At 39.0% G+C, this 13,646-nt stretch overlaps 2 protein-coding genes across 2 annotated transcripts in view; one reads left to right on the forward strand and one right to left on the reverse strand.

The window, feature by feature from the left end:
* The window catches only part of ZDHHC20 (zinc finger, DHHC-type containing 20), a 25,220-nt gene extending 18,393 nt beyond the window's left edge, over positions 1-6,827 (forward strand). Inside the window, exons 8-12 of the mRNA XM_010282504.1 lie at positions 969-1,095; positions 2,347-2,436; positions 3,592-3,707; positions 4,055-4,132; positions 6,289-6,827. Coding sequence (XP_010280806.1) covers positions 969-1,095; positions 2,347-2,436; positions 3,592-3,707; positions 4,055-4,092 — 371 coding nt within the window. The 3' untranslated portion in view covers positions 4,093-4,132; positions 6,289-6,827. The remainder of the gene's footprint in view (positions 1-968; positions 1,096-2,346; positions 2,437-3,591; positions 3,708-4,054; positions 4,133-6,288) is intronic.
* A 6,131-nt stretch (positions 6,828-12,958) lies between these two features.
* Positions 12,959-13,270, reverse strand: MRPL57 (mitochondrial ribosomal protein L57). Its single transcript, XM_010282505.1, has one exon. It carries the CDS (start codon positions 13,268-13,270, stop codon positions 12,959-12,961), a length of 312 nt encoding a protein of 103 aa, XP_010280807.1.
* Between the last annotated feature and the right edge of the window lie 376 nt (positions 13,271-13,646).

Genomic DNA, 13,646 nt, shown 5'->3' on the forward strand with positions numbered 1-13,646 from the left:
GGGGTGGGGGTGGCAAATGGGGACTGGTGGGTATTTCCACAACTGAGTAAGTCACAATTTTACACTTTTCAAGAAGTTAAATTTCTATCCTCAAAAATAAGTGGGTTGATTAAAAAAGAAATAATTTTCAGCTTGGTAGAACTTTTTCATGGAGGAAAAGGAATTTTTTTGATTGCTTGACAGGAGGATTGTTTTTTCTTTTGACATCTCTACAGCTAAGGAATATTCAGTCTTTTTTTTTTTTTAGCTTTGAAAAAAATTTTAGCATGTTCCTTGCCTGAAAGTCAGTGGTCATAATTGGCAACACAGTCAGTACTTTATTTTGTGGGTTATGATGGTAAAAAGACAAGCTGTTGGTATGGGGGAGCAATGGGTCCTCTTGGTTCTTGGACAAGGGTATAATGGGACTGACTAGAAAAATGGTGGTGGTTTGCTACAGTTCATGGTGCACCTGTGTTTCTAATGTAATAGTTCTCATCTTTCTCTGATACCATGGGATGCTCTTAATTCAACTTCAGTCCTTGGCAGAAGTGGAAAAAACCATACTGTATGGGTCTAGGTCCAGTAGTCGTTATGGTAAATTACTTCTAGAAGAGGAAGCCTTCTGCTCAAAGAAGCCTTCACAGGTCAAAGAGAGCGCTAGCCATCAATGAATATGGGATGTGGTATCTTTGGCATGCTGACGGTATTTGGCTCTGTCTCAGACCTTACATTAAATGTAAAGAGAGAAAGATGACTGTTCTCCTTACGTGACTTTTTTACCTTTCATTTCTATTTTTGTTATTAACCCTGTGATTTTTTTTTAATGCTCTCTGATTACTTGAGATTTACTTTAGTTTTCCATAATACACACCGAGATAGTCTCAGCTCACCCGACGCTGTTTTCACAGTAGAGAAGTTTGAGTCTGTTTATTTGCCTTCCCTGACTCCTTATCACTTTAGAGATACTGTATGTTTTTCTTTTACAGAAACATTCCGTGCACCCACATTTCGAAATGGCCCTGATAAAAATGGCTTTTCTCTTGGATGCAGCAAAAATCTGAGGGAGGTTTTTGGAGATGAAAAGAAGTATTGGCTAATCCCTATCTTTACCAGGTATTCAATCTGAATGGGAATGAATTGGGGAACAGATTGATTCCATGACTTTCACCTTGCTTCCCCTTCTCCTGAAAAAGAAAAAAAATGGCTGAAAAGCAAACTTGTAAATCCTGCACGATGAATATTGGTGTAGGGGAAATACGCAGGAGAAAACTGAGCAAACTCTGCACAGGGTTTTCATTGAAAGACAAGGGCCTCATTGACAAGGGCTTTCTAAATATGGGATTTTGGAAACCTTTGAGAGGTGTATTTCAAAAATTGTACACCTTTTGGTGGTAGTATTAGTGTCTGATTATAGAGCAGAAATCAGCAACTCGGAGGAGACCCAAATGCTTAAACTTGATGATTGAAACAACATCAGCTTAAAAACACCCCCTCTTACTTGGCAGCTTTTCTTTTACTATAGATGACAGTTCTGGTATTGAAAGCCACCTGAGAAAGTGCATGCAAATAAGCAGCAGTGCAAAAAAAGAGTTCTGATACAATGCAAAATACTGGTTTTAAAACTTCAGCTGAGGCATTGTTAGGAGTTGCAGACAAGCATCAGAAAAGTTTGATGAAGCAAGACTGACCTGCTGCCCACTCCCACCACTCCCAAAAGTCAGCAGAACAAAGTAGGAGCCATGTTTCAACACTGCTTTTGGGGGGTTATGTATCGTTGGTGAGCTCATTTGTGAAGCTGAGGTCTGGTTGCAAATGGCAGAGTTAATAACTAGATCTTAAGTTGCCTCAGCTGTTTGCTCAACTACCATGACTTTTCATGTGATTAAAGACAGAAACTATATTGCAGATGGATCAGTCACATTTTATCCTGATTAATCTTGCTTTAAAAGAAGGCTTAGCTAACCTCAAAATGATGGGCAGAGAGGAAAGCATGGCCACCAGAATATTATTTATGCTACAGCTTCTGAGGCTGTAAATACCAGATAGCCTGACTATGTGTGCATGGTGGCTTGGGGGAAGGCTAAAGCTACAGTCTACAGAAACACAGTGATGTTTCTGAAATATATAGACTAGTGCTGTGCTCAGCAGTCCATACTGAGTGATATGGTGGGAATCATTTGAGCTCCAAGATTTAATTAACTGATCATTTGGCTTAGTGGTAGAACTGCCTTGCTCAATTCTGGAGTTCAGTGCTGCACTCAAGTAATTGATTCAAGCCTGTAGCACTTGCCTTTTGCATGGGTGCTTGTTCAGTTCATTTAAATCAACTACAAACAGTGATGTGAATCTTTGTTTCTGGTTTAGTTTGGGCGACGGGTGTAATTTTCCAACTCGTTTGGTGATTATGGATCCAGAGCAACTTACTGTCTCAAGCCAAAATGAACCTGACAAAAGGTAACTATAGCATTTAAGATACTGATTTTGTACTGTTCTGTACTCCATCTGGAGAAAAAATTGGTTTAGAATTATTTTTTAATTTTTATACTTCTTGTCATCTTCAGAGTGAGTTTGTAAGTCTTCACAGAAGGACAGAATGGATCAAGACTAAAAATGGTGCTGCTTGATGCAGAAAGTGTTTCTTGGTTTTGACCTGTAACAGAGGATATGGCTGTAAGGAAATAGTAATACAGGGAGTAAGAGAGCTTACTAGCTCTTAACAATGATCAAAAAAGTCCTAGGGAAGACTGAATAATGGTCCATGGGGAAAAAAAATTAAGATGATTTTTTTTTTTTTGAATGATTGAAAGGCAAGGTAGTATTTGTATTTCACCTCCTCCAGCATGCTTAAACAAGGGATGCTGAGACACCGTTTGCAAGAGAGGTAGATCACTGTGGCTATTGCCTGTTTTTAGCACTGGAGGGTTTTTAGCTCTTTACTTTTTATCCCTTCAAATTTGCATGTTCTGTATCTTCAGTGCATTTGCAGGAAGCCTGCTTTAGATTCAAAGACACAGGAGTATGTGAAACTTCTGAGGGTGTTTACATTTGCCATTTTAGAAGTCTTCTGTATAGTTTGGTGAATTTGTAGCTGGAGGCTGTTGTCAACAGCAGTCACCCGAGTTAGCAGGCATTAAGGTGTTCAAAGGCAATACTGAGGAGAAGTTGCTTCCATTGCAACGTAACCTGTGGAATTTACACATGAGCCTTGTGCAAACAGCAGAGTATCCTTTTGCATTGGGGAGATGTTCAGCAGAAGGCCCTAGCATTTGCTGATGGGATAAAATGGCATTAGGTGTTCTTCCAGACAGTACTGGTTAGGTTTTCTTTTTAACTGTGTGGCAGCAGCATTGTTGTGAGTATGCCATTTCTTGTCTATCAATTTGTGCTTTTTTTTCCCATTAGAACTGCGAGTGGCCTATGTCAGGGTTTAGACTGATAAATGGAACAAGCCTGTAGGAGAACTGGGGTTGGGGGCCAGGGGCCATTTTTAGTTGGCAGTGTAGGTTTTTTTGTTTGCTTTGCTCTTAATTAACTTCACTAGTCCACAACTGTCTGAAATGAGCAGCTACTGCTATTATGGAATTGCTGTTGACTTTGCTTACTTTTCAGCTCTGGAGCCAATCAGTCCTTTCCTACTCGACCACTCAGTGAATCACAAAATCGATTGCTAGCCAGTGACACTCAGTGGGTGGAAAGTGGCCCTGAAGAGGAAAATGTTAAATCAGGTAGCATGCACCGTAACACTTCTGATGATTCTATCATTTTGTTTGTGGTGTTTTTTTCCATATTTTTTTAGGCCTAAAAATTCCTTAGGAATTGGTTGGAGTCAAGTAGAAGAAAATTTGTTCTATAGAATCAAGTCAGCATGTTTAGGAGTTAAAGCTAACTTGTATCTCATGCTCAGCACCAAAACAAGTTCTGAGATTTTGAATCTTTTGACATTTGATTAGGGGGATAAAAATATTTTCCTAAAATAGGCGCAGTATGATAAATGTGCTTTCTGGTTTTAATTCTTTGCTATTTGTTGTGCAAATCTGCAAAAACACATAATTGAGATTCTCTCACATTTTAGGTGCAAAAAAGCATATTATAGTTTCATTGGAAAGCTGATCTCAGCTTATTGCTAACCAACCATCTCAATGAGAAACAGGTAAGACCAACATAATTGATTGACGTTTCTCTGTATGTATGAGTAAACTAAAATAGACATCTTGATGTCAAAAGCCGCTAGTCATGGCATGCAGACGTGTCCTTTGATGTCGGATGAGTAATAGAAAAGTCTAAAAAAAACTCAGAATGGCTGTCCAGAAGACAAGAATGGGAGTAATGCTGTAGTGCAGGAAACACAGGCTGGCTAGATCTGAGATGAGTCAGACTAATCCTGTAATTTAGATTGAAGTGGGTAGTGCTGGACTTGTTACCTGACCAGGGAGAAGAATCTAATCTGCTAAATAGGCAATTTCAAGATGAAGTGCTGTCTTGAGGAAGTGCTGTTCTTAAGGAACAGCTCTTTAACTGTCTTAATCATATATTGGTGGGCCGTGCTCTGCTCTTATACTTTAAGAAGCTGTGTGTGCATGAGCAAGGAAGGTCAGTATGTAAATACAGGTGCCTGCATACAGACTGCTTCATCACACTTGGAATTGACAGTGATCTTTCATGTAAGAGCTCTGTGCACACTTTGCATTTAGGAAATGCAGTGAGTGCTGCTATGCTTATGAAAACTTCCCTTGGTGTATTTCCAGTGACTAAACTAGATATCTCTTACATTGACTTCATACTGTGGTGAGCTTATAAGCTTAATTTTTCTCTCTGGAAGAGAAACAGATCTTGGACAACTAGCAACCGTAAATGCTGAGGGTTGAGTCATTTACTCCCTCTGCCTTTTTTTGTTCTTTTTTCCCTTTTTTTTTTAAAAAAAAAAAAAAAAAAGACACAACTTGCAAGGAATTCTCATTTTCTTTGGAAATAATTTTTTTTTCTTTTTTAATAAGCCTTCTGACCTAGAATTGCTGTTTGGGGGGAGTTGGTTTGTTTTCAAGAAAAAAATCCGTCCAAAAGGTCTTTGTGGGGGATGGTGTTATGCTTTGACTGATGTTGGTCACATTGCTCAGTGTAAACTCTTACTAAACCAAAATTAGACAAGTGGTATTCTTGAAAAACCTACTCAACCATGAGAACCCACCAATGATGAGACTTCCTTTTGCAACTTTTCTTAACACTTATATAAATGTGCAAATGAACATCCCAAGCAAGGGACTCTTTCCAGCCTCTATATATATAAAAACTAATCTGAACAGGTTACTAAGGCTTTTCTATTCTTCATAGAAAGGAATAGATACCTTTTGAGAGCAGCTCATCCCAGCAGCCTTTGATAGGGTGTTATAGAAAGGTCTTAATCTCTCTTTCCACTGACCTAGAGAGGGAGCATAAGTGACTGGCTTAGGCTAGACAATTAACTGGTAAGTGTTTGGGATTAATTTCCCTTCTATCCTCACTCTCTTCCTAAAGTCAGGCCAAATTTAATAAAGGAAGATCATGTACTTTGTGTCGCACTTCCCAGACTGCTGTAGTTTTAAAAGTTGCATAAATAAATAGTGCATAATTGCACCCAATGCAAAAAATTTGTATATTTTGCAAATAACAAAAATACACATTTTGGTATGTGTTATCCCAAATAATTAATTTAGTTAGTTAACTCAGTAGCGCAATGTTTCAGCTGTTCTGAGTTCAGTTGGATTTGGTCACAGTTTCTGTCAGCCAAGGTGGTTAATTCCTGTCCCCCTGCAATTGTAAGCAACTGTGCAGTAGCTGTGAGATCCAACATCTGTTCCAAGTGCTCTGTAACAGACTGATTCTTGTATTTTTCCATTTTATGCCTATAACATGCAGCAGAAACAATCGAAGTTACAGCTGACGAGTAAAATTCCCAGATTATTCTAGGAAAAGAGCACGATTTGCAAAAGAAGGCCAATCCCCCAGCCTCGCCCAGGCAAATATCATTTGTGTCCCCACGGCAATTCTTGCCAGTCAGGGATCCAAGAGACTTTAGCCACAGGTCAGTGGTGATGGATTGGCATTCTTAGTGCAGATAATCTTCTAAAACATAAGAGGTTTAGAACAAACACAAAACAAAAAAAACACACTTCCCAGAAGGCTAATGATGAGTTGAAGTTACCATAACTCCTGTCCTGAATAAGGAGCCTGTAAATTGCCTGTTACGTAGCTGCATTCTTGTAATGCACTAGGATCTGTTTTTTCCAAGCTAATGGTATAATTCCACTAATTGCCTTTTTTGTTCACTAGGTTTCTGCAACACATTTTGTGCTTGAATATTACTTAATTTTGTTTGGAAGAAGTTGATCAGTAAAAAATGGAACATGAACATTTTAGGAAGAGATAAGAAATTCAAGTTTCTGCACAGTACAATGGATTCTTGTAAGCACTATTGCAGAGCAGGGAAGTTAAGACAGATGCCTTAAGATTCTTAATGTGCATTTATGCAACACTGAATTATATACTGCTACCAAAGGGCCAAATCCTGAAGTGCCCTGCTTGGATGCACAAGGTCCAGAGCAGGAACTATGCATTTCTGTTATGCTGCAGTGGTGGGGGTAGATTGCAGACTCCTACCTCCCCATGTGCAAACTTCATACCTTAGGCACTGCAGAAGTCACTTCCATAGCAGGTTTCCAGGGTACAGAACAAAAGAAAGAAGGAAAAGGGAAAAAGAAAAGGGGAGGAGGGTGCAAGAAAAATCAACATAGAGCATGGCCGGTGAGTCTGAAGTGCGACTATACATAGTTCAAACACCAGGTGATGGGGAAGGAACTGGATGATGTCTTCTCCCCTCTTCCTGTTAACCAGTCTACCCCATGATCATAGCTCTCCAAGTCTTTTGGGACTGAGGATTCCTTCTACTAGCTGTGCTTTGGAGCCAGGCAATGCCAACAACATAAAAGCCTTTTACTTGGGTGTTGCTTTTTTGCTATAAGATTGAACCCCCTGCATCATTGTAACTTGATTTATTTAACCATTATCAAGAACAGCGCTCAAAGAAGCAAACTTGGTTTTTAGTTGAAAAAACATGGATTATTACTTTCCAACAATCGTCTGTCAGCATACAAAGAAAACCTGATGCAAAAAGGAATTAACAGTTGTTACATTTTCTGTTCATGTCTGCAGTGTTCTGTATGAGGCAGTAACAAACTGGTAAAATACCCCTGAGAAAAACCTTATTGCATTTGTGTGTTGTTAGAAAACAGAACTGGAAGAGTACTGCTTTTTCTGTGGGACTCTTGATGGTTTATAAATACTGTTTTATACTTTTGTTTTATCTTTTTAATAAAGGCACAAGTTTTTATTGGTTCTGAAGTACCATTTAAACAAATATCAAGTACTTACGAGAAAATTAGTATTGGATCATACATCTGTGTTAACACACTGAGAATTTGTATGCTTTCATCTGCCACTTTCAAGTCCAGTTTAAGTGATGCTGAAATTGCTGAAGAGTGAATGCTTTGTGCAGTGATGTACCTGTTCACAAAAGGCAAAATGTGTTCCGGTGTCAGGAATGAAGTCCGTCCTAAGCTGAAGACCTACAGCAAGCAACATGGGTTTTTTCCCCTCTCGCTCCTCTGTAGAGAAGACTGCTAACTCCTCTTTGGGTGGTATTGGAATTTTGCACCTGGAGGAAGTGACAAATAACTGCTTTCTTGTCTGTAACTTTTCTGCTGTTCAGATGATGATGATTACAAATAGACATGAGCCCTTTTGATACAGACTGAAGGTAGTAGCCGAGTTGATGATCTGGACCAAAAGAACCTGTTTAGTTTCTCTCGCAGAGTGGTTGCTACTTAAGTCAAGTATGTTTATGATGGAGATACTAAGGTATCAAATATACTGTAAGGCTTAAGTATTTTTTGTCTTTGGAAAGAATAAATTTTTCTTAAATACTAATCTTGTAGAACAAGAACACTTTTGAGAACCTATGAACATGATTTGGTCACTGTTGGATGTTCTTGAGACAGAAGTAGTGGTCCAAACTTGCATGATTTATAAAAGTTGCAGAATGTTCCTTCAAACTTTGTACAAGAAATTTTGCATTTGCTAATTTCAAAGCTTACAAAAACGTTTGCTACACATTAATCTGAACAGTTTAGCTTTTTCTTCTCAAATGTCAAGTGAGAAGTGCTCATCTGAATATAAGCTCTCAGCAGTACTGCACCAGCAGAATTTCTTGGAGAAGACAACAGAGACAGAAGACCGCAGGTTCAGATAGCTCATTCTGGATACCAAAATTTGCAGCCCCCAGCACTGGTGGAACTGTAATGGAGGGCCCAGGATATCATCTGGCGTTTAGTTACATCAGTGTGTAACAGCTGAGATAACGCATACGTGCACAGGCATCGTCTAGCAATGCTATGAACAAAATCTAGGTCTCTAATAAGGTAAATATCACTGATTCAGCAATATGGTCTCTGCTCCCCCTCACCCCCCAAAGTGCTCGATATACCCCCATATGAATGTATATATACTGTAGGCTAACATCAGTATAACTTGTTTGATTTCTTAAGTCAGGATAGTTAATCTACAGGAAAAACTGCAAGTAAACAGACTGGACTAACTCCCATCTGTGTTCTCTAGCAAGTGCTGGTTTTCTGAAACCAGTTCTTTGTGTATCTGATGGACATTTTTGTGGCTTTTCATGAAGAGCTGATGTTTCTGACATCTCTATGCAGATCACGGGTACATTTTGTCCCAGATTTTTCTCACTTTTCAGATGAGAGAAGGAGGAGAGCAGTGTGCTCAGGATACTCTTGAGGCCAGAGTTACTGTTGATGTAAATGCTGGCATTACTGAAAAATCATTTTGACAAATATGAAACAGTAAAATGATTCAAATATGATTCTTCCAAATTCAGCACCACCACCCCTTTTATCCTGGGGAACTGGTTACTAAGAGAAACCCCAGACTGACAAAAAGGAATTAAGTTCTCTAACGGAATTGTATCGATGAACTTCTAAGGGTGCAACAGTGAGTGGGATGAGGGGGGTCAGGTTTTCCTGGCAGGCCCTGGCTGCCCAGGAGGTATCACGTCTAAGGCAGCAGGATGACATCTTCTGTCCTGTCTTTCAGAGTTCTGTCCCGACGGCTCCTTAGCCATAAGCAAGGGCAGTCTGTCTGTGCTGTATCAAAGAGTAGGATAGGCAAAATGAGGGAGCAAGCCGGGAATTAAAAAATTGGTGAGGACAGAGAGCTGTTTGGCTGTTGAGTTGCAAGCAGACTTGGGTGTCACTGCCAGCAGAGGCAGGGGGCTGTAGGGGTGCTCCAGGAATTGGGTCCTTTTGGCCCCTGTGCTCAAGAGCTGAAAACTTCCAGTGAATGCAGTAAGAAGAGCAGCTCTGCCTGTTCAGGAGGCCAGAAGGGATACGGATCCCGAGAAAACTGTTGAGGGTGCTGGGTCATGTTGCACATGCTGCTTTTGTGCTTTAACGTACTCTGTATCAGCAAGTCTTGAAAATACCTAGGTTGTCACTAAAAATAACAGCCCTTAAGCTTTTAGATGCATCCAAATAATTACTATTGTAAGCCATAAATAGTATTGTAGTTACTGTAGGATAGTTGACATTGGCTGGAATTAGAAACTAAATGCTTTAGTATTTCTTACTGCTTTTTTTCTTTTAAAAAAATCCCCATATGCACACGAGTCAAGCACACAAAATGACATTAAACTCCCACTGTGTGGACAAAAGCCTGACGTAGGGCAAGATTTCAGTGTGTGATTTCTCCTCAATATTTCTGGAATGTCTTGAGATGACAAACCTGTCCCTGTGAACATGAGGCAAGGAGATCCATAAATGGAAAAGAATACTTAAAACTACACAGCCAGTAGTAAGGTTTTTTTTTTTTATGATGATTTATTCACAGACTGTACAACACAGACGTCATTGCTGCTTCTACCAAAGGCATATTGCAGGAAGAGGGCAGGAAGAGCTGTAGGTTTCTGTCATAACTGATTACCTACAGTATTATCCTGAGATTGCAGTGTCTCAAGTTAGATGCATCATAAACCTTTGATTGAAAACTTCTACTTTAAATACTCAGACGGTTATTTTAGAGGGAGTTTGGGCACTTTTAGTGATTTGAGTAGAAATTACGGTAACATTTTTGTTAAAGCTGGCCCTTGAGTGTGGAATTCGCAGGTACCAAGCTACTTTTGGGATGCTATTCTTAGAAACTGGTCCTGTTCTTCAGAGTGCTGAATGCCTACAGTTTTTGGGTACTGTTTCTTCCCTTGTTTGATCTTGTGTGGCTCTTCTGTATCACAAGTAATCTTTTGGGGTTTGGTTAAGCTTGATACTATTCAATATCCACTCAAGGAACTTCTTCTAGCTGTTTCTTTCTAGTTTTTTCCTGTTGTAGCTCACTAGAGCCCCAAGAGAAGGGAAAAAGAGCAGTGTCTGCAGCAGCATTTGTGTCTGGCAGATTTACTGAGATGCATTGACTCCCACATAAATTAAGCAGATCTGCCTAGACCTGGAGCACTGACTGACCATATTTATTAAAAACTTAAAAAAAAACAGAACAACAACAACAAAAACCCTAAAACAAAAAACCCAACTTTGAGCTTCATAGTATATGTTCTGTGGGGACAACGTCTAAAATTGTACATAATTGGGGGATTCAGGTGTATGTTTACAGAGGCTCCAAATAGCAGCTACTTTATTGTAAGTGCAGACAAAGAACACATCTTTCACAGTACCTAAGAAATAGCCAGGTATGCAACATCAGAGGCTCTTCTATTCCTAAATGGCACCAAAGAGAGCAGCTGCATATAAAGTGAGTTGTTATACTGAACACATTTACTACACTCATTTCTATCAGTTTATTTTGTATATATAGACTGCTTTTTATATGCATTTTCTTCTTAATTACATAACTGTCATGAAACTTAATGAAGCTGCAAGTTGTAGTTTTAATGATGATTAAAACTGGTGTTTGGCTGTTTGTTTTCTGCAGCAATTACTTGAATCTTGTTTCCATTAGGTAGTAAAGTCTGATAATGTTTACAGGATTGCTTGCTTTGTTTCTGGGGGCTTTCCCCATTTTTCTTCCCATCCCCTGCCCCAAGAAACAGAGAGCATATGCTTAGCAGTCAAGCAGATGTGTTGGGGATGAAGTATAGGCATCACCTTTACTGGTGTTAACGGTGCCATGCAGATTCCCTTCTGTTTACATTGCTTAGCTGACAACTTACAGGCTTAGCATGTTCCTCTCCTGTCTCTTAACCCGTTGCTGTTGGCTTTATTGTGAGGAACTTAAATGAACAGCAGTTTACAATCATAAAAACATCACAGAAAGAGGCAGCATTCCTACTGTTAGGTCTGCCCCCTCTCCATCTCCCCTTTTTAACTTACATGAATTAAACATCCCTGGGGTATCTCTGCAGTCATTTTTGTATTTGCCAGCAAGGGTCATCAACATTTGCACTAATTACAATGTCCCAGCTATTCTACTTCACATAGTTATTTTTAATTGTGCTGCCTAAACTTATAATGAGCTGTATTTAAGTTTGAGGTGAAGTGTAAAAGATGTATGTAATATCGACACATTTATTGTACTTTTTGTGTGTTACAGGTAGGACTAGTCCTATGCACAGAGAAATCATGTTGCCATTTATAGTTTAATAAATACTTGAAGTAACTTTTTTAAATGGGCTTTTATAAATGAATTAAATACAAAATCACATTACTTTGCCTGGAAATTGCTTCATGTTTTAATTGTATTGTGCAATTTCCCCATGTGTGTAATTTTCCATAAATGTTATCTTAAGCCATTTATAACCATTGAAAGTGCATTCAGGATTTTGTACATCAGTGTTCAGACCTGTTCATGCTTCTCTGAAGTATAATTCATGTTTAAATAAAAAAATTGTACCATTTTAGGCCTCTTTTCCAAAGTGATAAAATATGAATAGATTTGACACTTGAATTCATCAGTGAATGCAACATCAATAAAAGTATGTGGAAGAAATCTGAAAATTGCTTAGCTGTAGCATGTGTGTATTGTATCAGCGAGAAAAACTGCCTACCTGGGCAACATTTTGTAACTGTTCCACAGTTTTTACACTTCAGCTGCAACAAAGCTAAGATTACACTTGATGCATCTTCCAGGTCACTTGGTCTTGAGAGGGGAAATGTTTAAAACAACTCTGACTTGTGGCTGACTATATTCCTTCAGGACACTAAACATGACTTAGAAATCAGACTGCCACTCAAACAAGAATCAGCTGTGTTCCTTTTAGACCAGAAATAATCTCTGTAAAGGAGGGCAGTAGCCCCCAAGTTGACACCGACATGACAATGGCACTGGCATTTAAATTCAACTCTTTCCAGAAAGTTTAAAAAAACAGGAACATTTTACCATCTTTTATGAGTGCCAGCCTCACACACGTAACATTGTGCTTCTACTTCATCTTGGTCCTATATCGCCTGATGAAGTGAGCACTACATAAGTAGTGTCAGTTGTGTCTCAAGTATTGATCCATACAGAAGTATCCTTTCAGAAAGGAAAGTGGCCAGTAAGAGCCATCTGGTCAGTACCAGCAGATAATCCCTTTTGACAGACTCTAGCTCCTAGCTTTTAAAAGGAAATTAGTGAAGCTATAAACCTAGTTCGAATCGTCATCACTGCACTTGATAACTCCCACTGTGTTATGCAAAACCTCTGAAGGGCAGAAGGCAGGCAGATGGTAGAGCGCCGCAGAAAGAACTGTCTTTTTCTGAAGAGACAATAGTAAGAAAACATATGCTGTTCTGTGGGACTACATTTAATGCGAGATTTTACATACTGTAGCAAAGTCTCATTTGTCATCTACCCTTTTTCTGTTCAATTACAAAACTACCGTAATAGGTAAAACAGCAGATTCCACAGTAGTGCATAATACATGCCAAGTATAAACACGCCATATTATTCACGATGTCCACTTTTTCGACACATTTAAGTGGTTTAAATGATCACAGACATATCTATGCTCAGGAAACTTGGCTTTCATCAGGCTTTTGAAAGCTTCCCATTTTGCACGTCTCCCTTCTGTGTTATGTTTGTACTCCTGTTCCCGTGTCAGGTAGGGTCGACTCAGCCAATATTCGTTTTCTGCTTCAATTTCCAACCTTCGGATCATTCCTTGCTTCATTGAAAGGGTAACCACTCTTGGTCGCCTGTATTTTCCAATCCATTGTTTTCCAGGAATTCTCTTTCGGAGTAATACTGTTGTTAAGAACATTATGCCTTAAAATATAGGCAAAAATATAAAATACTCATTACATTAGGAACAAAATTTTAAGATTTAACAAGAATAATGAAAAATCTCCACATACTTGCTCTACTGCCTTTTAGCTGGCTGCTTTGAAGTTTGAAGTTCAGAATCTGATACTCACAACCAACTATTACGTACAGGAGACAGTACAATGACAGACATATTGGAAACTTAAGACCAGAAAAGGGCAATGGCTATCTTTTGTTTATCTAAAGAGCTTACTCAGTTATCCTTACATTGAAATTAAAGCATGTCTTCCATAAATTACTTATGAAAAATTCAGTCCCAGATGCTATTAAACAAAGGATTCACTTCATCCATTCCTTCCTCAAATAGCTAACTG

The sequence above is a fragment of the Phaethon lepturus genome, unplaced genomic scaffold (assembly GCF_000687285.1).
Source record: "Phaethon lepturus isolate BGI_N335 unplaced genomic scaffold, ASM68728v1 scaffold26692, whole genome shotgun sequence".
Taxonomy (NCBI): Eukaryota; Metazoa; Chordata; class Aves; order Phaethontiformes; family Phaethontidae; genus Phaethon; species Phaethon lepturus.

Excerpts from the sequence above, each read along its gene's own strand:
- MRPL57 (XM_010282505.1), bottom strand. The coding sequence starts at position 13,270 with ATGTTCTTAACAACAGTATTACTCCGAAAGAGAATTCCTGGAAAACAA.